At 44.1% G+C, this 7,850-nt stretch overlaps 1 protein-coding gene across 4 annotated transcripts in view; it reads left to right on the top strand.

Moving 5' to 3' along the window:
- LZIC (leucine zipper and CTNNBIP1 domain containing) overlaps positions 1-4,606 on the top strand; it is a 17,527-nt gene extending 12,921 nt beyond the window's left edge. The window contains exons 6-8 of one of the 4 annotated variants that reach the window (XM_025404468.1): positions 437-532; positions 1,362-1,443; positions 3,434-4,606. In XM_025404468.1, the coding sequence (XP_025260253.1) occupies positions 437-532; positions 1,362-1,443; positions 3,434-3,492 (237 nt within the window). In that variant the 3' untranslated portion in view covers positions 3,493-4,606. The remainder of the gene's footprint in view (positions 1-436; positions 533-1,361; positions 1,444-3,433) is intronic. The other 3 variants (XM_025404479.1, XM_025404488.1, XM_025404496.1) reach the window with 3 other exon arrangements.
- The last annotated feature ends 3,244 nt before the right edge of the window (positions 4,607-7,850 follow it).

Below are 7,850 nucleotides of genomic sequence, written 5' to 3'. Positions count from 1 at the left end.
AAAAAAAAAAAAAAAAAAAAGAAGTACGTCTGAAAAGTTCTCTCTCTATATATATATATTTTTTTTTTTTCCTTTTTTTGAGATGGAGTCTTGCTTTGTCACCCAGGCTGGAGTGCAGTGGTGGGATCTCAGCTCACTGCAAGCTCCGCCTCCTGAGTTCACACCATTCTCCTGCTGCCTTAGCCTCCCGAGTACCTGGGACTACAGGTGCCTGCTACCACGCCCAGCTAATTTTTTTTGTATTTTTAGTAGAGACGGGGTTTCACTGTGTTAGCCAGGATGGTCTCAGTCTCCTGACCTCGTGATCCACCTGCCTCAGCCTCCCAAAGCGCTGGGATTATAGGCGTAAGCCACAGCGCCCAGCCTGAAAAGCTATATATTGTATACGGAATGTTTTTCACTTAAGTAACATATGCCTTGCATTCATATGTTTTAGATGGATAGAGATCTGATGGTAGGAAAGCTGGAAAGAGACCTGTACACTCAACAGAAAGTGGAGATACTAACAGCTCTCAGGAAACTTGGAGAGAAGGTACCAGTATTTAATATATTAGGTATAAAGAAAAAGTATGAAGTATTTGGTACAGAGCATCTTGATCTGTGGTCTAGTTTGTGGTCCTAAGATATTCTTTTTTTTTTTTTTTTTTTTTTTAACTCTCTGAGACAAGAGTTTCGCTCTTATTGCCCAGGCTGGAGTGCAGTGGCACAATCTCAGCTCACTGCAGCCTCCGCCTCCCAGGTTCAAGCAATTCTCCTGCCTCAGCCTCCTGAGTAGCTTGTATTACAGGTGCCCACCACCACACCCGGCTAATTTTTGTATTTTTAGTAGAGACAGGGTTTCACCATGTTGGCCAGGCTGGTCTTCAACTCCTGACCTCAGGTGATCCACCTGCCTCGGCCTCCCAAAATGCTGGGATTACATCGGCCTCCCAAAGTTCTGGGACTGCAGGTGTGAGCCACCGCACCCAGCCCCTACTCAACTTTTTTTTTTTTCTTTGAGACGGAATTTTGCTCTTGTTGCCCAGGCTGGAGTGCAGTGGCTCGATCTCTGCTCACTACAATCTCTGCCTCCCAGGTTCAAGCGATTCTACTGCCTCAGCCTCCTGAGTAGCTGGGATTACAGGCACACGCCACCACACCCAGCTAATTTTTTGTGTTTTTAATAGAAACGGGTTTTCATCGCGTTAGCCAGGCTGATCTTGAACTCTTGACCTCAGGTGGTCCACCCGCCTCTGCCTCTCAAAGTGCAGGGATTACAGGCATGAGCCACTGTGCCCAGCCTCCTAAGACATTCTTACCTGGTTTCTAGAACCACCTGTAACATTTACCCACTCAACTGGACTTTGTTTCATTTTGTTTAGCTGACTGCAGATGATGAGGCCTTCTTGTCAGCAAATGCAGGTGCTATACTCAGCCAGTTTGAGAAAGTCTCTACAGACCTTGGTGAGTGCCCTCATATTTCTGAAAGCTGGTCATATACTACTGTCATATATTACATACAAACTGATGGAGAGTGTGGTTGAAATAACATAATAACCTTTTCTTGAGTTTAAGAGTGAAACCAGAATTGTTTTCTTTATAAATCCATTGTATTGGTTTTATTCCCCAGTATTAAAAATAAATTAATGCAGCCTAATGTTTTTAAAATACTTGTCAGGTAGATGTAACTATAACAGTAAACTAAGGCCGGGCACGGTGGCTCAAGCCTGTAATCCCAGCACTTTGGGAGGCCGAGGCGGGTGGACCACGAGGTCAGGAGATCGAGACCATCCTGGCTAACATGGTGAAACCCTGTCTCTACTAAAAATACAAAAAACTAGCCGGGCGTGGTGGCAGGCGCCTGTAGTCCCAGCTACTCGGAGGCTGAGGCAGGAGAATGGCGTGAACCTGGGAGGCGGAGCTTGCAGTGAGCCGAGATCGCGCCACTGTACTCCAGCCTGGGTGACACAGCGCGAGACTCCGTCTCAAAAAAAAAAAAAAAGAAAGAAAAAAAAAAGAAAACAGTAAACTAAAATTATATGCTTGAGGCCAGGAGTTCTAGACCAGCCTGGGCAACATGGTAAGACCCTTTGTCTTCAAAATTTAAAAAAGACCGAGGCCGGGCGCGGTGGCTCAAGCCTGTAATCCCAGCACTTTGGGAGGCCAAGACGGGCGGATCGTAAGGTCAGGAGATCGAGACCATCCTGGCTAACCCGGTGAAACCCCGTCTCTACTAAAAAATACAAAAAACTAGCCGGGCGAGGTGGCGGGCGCCTGTAGTCCCAGCTACTCGGGAGGCTGAGGCAGGAGAATGGTGTGAACCCGGGAGGCGGAGCTTGCAGTGAGCTGAGATCCGGCCACTGCACTCCAGTCTGGGCGACAGAGCGAGACTCCGTCTCAAAAAAAAAAAAAAAAAAAGGCTGGGTGTGGTGGCTCACGCCTGTAATCCCAGCACTTTGGGAGGCCGAGGTGGGTGGATCATGAGGTCAGGAGTTCAAGATCAGTCTGACCAACATGGTGAAACCCCGTCTCTACTAAAAATACAAAAATTAGCAGGGCATAGTGGTACACGCCTGTAATCCCAGCTACTTGGGAGGCTGAGGCAGGAGAATTGCTTGAACCCGGGAGGCGGAGGTTACAGTGAGCTGAGATCGTGCCACTGCACTCCAGCCTGGGCAGCAGAGCAAGACACCATTTCCAAAAAAAAAATAAATAAATAAAAAGGAAAAAAAATAGCTAGGTACCTAGAGTTTTAGCTACTTGAGAAGCTGAGGCAGTAGGATCACTTGAGCCCAGACGTTTAAGGCTGCAGTGAGCCAAGATCATGCCATTGCACTCTAGCCTGGGTGATAGAGCAAGACCTGTCTCCTGCTGAAAAATGTTTTTTCTTTTTTTTTTTTCACAAAAATTTTTTTAAATAAAATTGTATAGCTAGGCACAGTGGCTCAAGCCTGTAATCCCAGCACTTTGGGAGGCTGAGGTAGGCGGATCACCTGAGGTCAGGAGTTCGAGACCAGCCTGGCCAGCAGGGTGAAAATACAAAAATGGGCTGGGCATGGTGGCGTGCACCTGTAATCCTAGCTACTCGGGAGGCTGTAGCAAGGATAACTGCTTGAACCTAGGAGGTGGAGGTTGCAGTGAGCCAAAATTGTACCGCTGCACTCCAGCCTGGGTGACAAGAGTGAAACTCCATCTCAAAAAATAAGAAATAAACTAAATTTTACATATTATATTTCACAGCTAGAATAAGGATTTATAACTAATAAGTCTGCTTTTGTAGCTGGATTGTTTGTGCAGAGGGAAGGAACATGTAGGAGTTAATACACTGATAATGGAGTCTAATTATATTTTCTGTTTTAATATCTATATGATAGATTTTTTTCCCCCCACTTTACCAGGAATTGTATCTGCACTTGAAATAATCTTTTTGTTTATTATGTGTCTTTTTTCTTAGGCTCTGGAGACAAAATCCTTGCTCTGGCAAGTTTTGAGGTTGAAAAAACAAAAAAATGACATGGTGCAGAAGCTTATAACATTGATCACATTCTTACTGTAAATGGTGTCTTTCTTCTGGGGGTTTTCAGTTATTGCAAAGAAATGAAGAGATTCTGGAAATGCATCAATAATCTAAGAAAAAGCGACATAAAAATATACTTATGGCTTGTGTTTATGCTCTTTATCATTGTGCGTTGTGTGGGGTTACTTGCTTGAGTGATCCTGAACTTCTTGCAACAGAGGGACTCACTGGACTCTGTTATGATTTGTCTGTTTAAGAGAGAAAACAGAAAGTGGACTTGGTTTTTATTAAGACTGTTCGTTTTTAAGTGTTGATAGTGAATGAAAAGATGTGAAGTAATGATATTTTTCTGCTTATAACTTACCCCCACTCATTGGAGTGAACAGTGAAGCAAGCTCAATAGACTTCATAAGTGTTCAGAGAATTTTAGAGTTCTGAGTGATCTTAGGAAATCATTTGTTTTTACAAACAAGGAAACTGAGGTCCAGAAAGAGCACGCGACTTGCTTAAAGTTGCGTCAGAGAGCTAAGGGTAAGACTCAGGTGTCCTGACTCCCAGTTTAGTGTCTGTTGAATTTTATTTCTGTACCATTTAAAAAATAATAATTAACACTATTTGTGCAAGTCAGTGTTTTTGAAAATTCAGTGTCCCAATAAAAAGTTGACTGCACACTGAGGGACCATCCCCAGCCTGTAAGCTGTCTGTATGAATGGGGCCTGTTGTATCTCGGAATTTTGAGGTTGAAACAATGGGAGCCCTGTTGAGCGTCTCCTAAAGTGACTCAGCCGCCTGCGTTGTTTCACCAGGGAAGCAATAGGAAATGGCAGCTAGAGGCCCTCCCTCTGTGTGACCTCTTGTCACACTCAGAGGCGGGTAACTGTCAGCTGTTATCTACTCTTCAGGTTTTGGAGAAACACAAAATAAGTTATGAGGAAAAGCAAATTTCTGTCCTATTTACATGTCTCTGCATATGCTCAAATATGTAGATGTGTCCATATGCATGTATATTAGCTTATTTCTTAGGCTCTGGCCATTTTATATTCTTTCATGTGCTTCTCAGAATTCTTTTTCTTTGCACTTTATACAAATTAAAAGCATTTTTAAAGTTTCTTCTGTACTGTAAAATACTAGGTGCTTTGCCAACCAGACAGATTAGACGACCTCTGCTACAATGATGCCTTATTTGGAACTTAAAAGAGGTGAAATGCATATATCATAAAATTCACCATTTTAAAGTGTACCATTCACTGGCAGAACATTTACAGTGGTGTGCAACCATCACTGCTCTCTAGTTCCAGAACATTCTTATCACCCCCAAAGGAGGCCCTATACCTATTAGGCAGTTACTCCCCATTCCCTTCTTCTCTGACTGCTAACAATAGCCACTAATCTGCCCCCTGTCTCTATGGATTTACCTATTCTGGATATTTCATATAAATGGAAGTATATGATATGTGACCTTTTTATGTATCTGGCTTCTTTCACTTAGCGTAATATTTTCTTTTTTTTTTTTTTTTTGGTTTGTTTTTTTGAGACAGAGTTTCACTCTTATTGTCCAGGCTGGAGTGCAATGGTTCAATCTCAACCTCTGCCTCCCAGGTTCAAGAGATTCTCCTTCCTCAGCCTCCCAAGTAGCTGGGATTACTGGTGTGTACCACCATGCTTGGCTAATTTTTGTACTTTTAGTAGAGACAGGGTTTCACCATGTTGGCCAGGCTGGTCTTGAACTGACTTCAGGTGTTCCACCCGCCTCGGCCTCCCAAAGTGCTGGAATTACAGGTGTGAATGACCACACCCAGACATCATCATATTTTCAAAGTTAATCAACATTATAGCATGTATCACTACTTTATTCCTTTTTATGGCTAAATTATATTCTGTTGTATGGATATCATATTTTGTTTATCCGGTATCTGTTGATGATATGGGTTGTTTCCTTCTTTTGGCTATTGTGAATAATGCTTCAATGAACATTTGTGTACAAATATTTGTTTGAATACTTGTTTTCAATTCTTTTGGGTGTATACGTAGGAATGGAATTGCTATGTCTGTTGTTGTGTTGTTTTTTGAGATGGAGTTTCACTTTGTTGCCCAGGCTGGAGTGCAATGGCGTGATCTCGGCTCACCACAACTTCTGCCTCCCAGGTTCAAGCGATTCTCCTGCCTCAGCCTCCCAAGTAGCTGGGATTACAGGCATGTGCCACCACGCCCAGCTAATTTTGTATTTTTAGTAGAAATGGGGTTTCTCCATGTTGGTCAGGCTGGTCTTGAACTCCTGACCTTAGGTGATCCACCTGCCTCAGCCTCCCAAAGTGCTGGGATGATTACAGGCGTGAGCCACAGTGCCTGGCCTGAGCCACCACACCCAGCCTATGTTTGTTTTTTAAGCCATAGAAGATTTCTCACCACCAGCCAGGGACAGTGGCTCACGTCTGTAATCCCAGCACTTTGGGAGGCCGAGGTGGGCGGATCACAAGATCAGGAGCTCAAGACCAGCCTGGCCATCATAGTGAAACCCCCATCTCTACAAAAATACAAAAATTAGCCAGGCGTAGTGGCGGGTTCCTGTAGTCTCAGCTACTTGGGAGGCTGAGGCAGGAGAATCACTTGAACCTGGGAGGCAGAGGTTTCGGTGAGCCGAGATCGTGCCACTGCACTTCAGCCTGGGCGACAGACCGAGACGCGGTCTCAAAAAAAAAAAGGAAGAAGATTCTTCCCCTCCCCTGCAATAGTAGATCAGGAAAATTAGGAATATCATGTATTTGAAAGGGACCTAAGGCCTGGCACAGTGGCTCACGCATGTAATCCCAGAATTCTGGGAGGCAGAGGTGGGCAGATCGCCTGAACTCAGGATTTGAGACCAGCCTGGCCAACATGGTGAAACCCTGTCTCTAAAAAAAATATAAAAATTAGGCCGGGCGCGGTGGCTCAAGCCTGTAATCCCAGCACTTTGGGAGGCCGAGACGGGCGGATCACGAGGTCAGGAGATCGAAACCATCCTGGCGAACACCGTGAAACCCCGTCTCTACTAAAAAATACAAAAAACTAGCCGGGCGAGGTGGCGGGTGCCTGTAGTCCCAGCTACTCGGGAGGCTGAGGCAGGAGAATGGCGTAAACCTGGGAGGCGGAGCTTGCAGTGAGCTGAGATCCGGCCACTGCACTCCAGCCCGGGCTACAGAGCGAGACTCCGTCTCAAAAAAAAAAAATAAAAAAATAAAAAATAAAAATAAAAAATAAAAATTAGCCAGACATGATGGCATGCACTTGTGATGTCCCAGCTATTCAGGAGACTGAGGTGGGAGGATCACTTGAACCTGGGAGGCAGAGGTTGCAGTGAACTGAGATCACGCCACTGTACTCCAACCTGGGTGACAAAGTGAAACCCCTGTCTAAAAAAAAGATAAAGAGACATCTGAATCTGGAATCCTTAATCTTGGTTTTCCTTAAACTTTCTATAAGTCCAGTGTCAGTGAAATATTTTGTCAATTATCACATTGTGTTCATTTTGTAAGTAACAGCACTCAATTTAAAATTATCTTACTTTAGGCCGGGCGCAGTGGCTCAAGCCTGTAATCCCAGCACTTTGGGAGGCCGAGACGGGCGGATCACGAGGTCAGGAGATTGAGACCCTCCTGGCTAACACGGTGAAACCCCGTCTCTACTAAAAAATACAAAAAGCTAGCCAGGCGAGGTGGCGGGCGCCTGTAGTCCCAGCTACTCGGGAGGCTGAGGCAGGAGAATGGCGCAAACCCAGGAGGCGGAGCTTGCAGTGAGCTGAGATCCAGCCACTGCACTCCAGCCTGGGCGACGGAGCGAGACTCCGTCTCAAAAAAAATAAAATAAAATAAAATAAAATTATCTTACTTTAAAAGTGGCCTAGTTTGCAGTGCCCAACAGGACACTGATAGTCATAGCTGTGTGACCTTTTGTGGGTTACTTAATCTTTTTGAGCCTCCTTTTCTCTTCTATTCAGTGGGGATAATAGGGCCTATGTCATAGGATTATTGTGCATTCCCCTCTGTTAATGCAGATAAAGTTTACTTGGAAAGCTAACTCAACATGTAACAACCATTCTAAGCACCACAGGATATATTTTGTTTCACAAATTTGGTATTCATTCAGAATAAGTATTTGAAAAGTGAGTAAATTCTATGCAATTATAGTTATTAAATGACTTAACAAACTGTGTTTCTCTTCTACTTCTTGCTACATTTAATCTTCTAGGTGTTCAGATCTTTGGAGATTATAGGCAGCAATAATGCTAAGGCAGCTAACTTTTCAACATTCTTGTGTCAGGCTAATATTTTAAAAATAATTATTGTATTTCTCAAAGAACTAGAGCTGAAGCAGAAAT

Source organism: Theropithecus gelada, chromosome 1, assembly GCF_003255815.1.
Source record: "Theropithecus gelada isolate Dixy chromosome 1, Tgel_1.0, whole genome shotgun sequence".
Classification (NCBI taxonomy): domain Eukaryota; kingdom Metazoa; phylum Chordata; class Mammalia; order Primates; family Cercopithecidae; genus Theropithecus; species Theropithecus gelada.
This window is presented reverse-complemented; position numbering and strand designations above follow the sequence as displayed.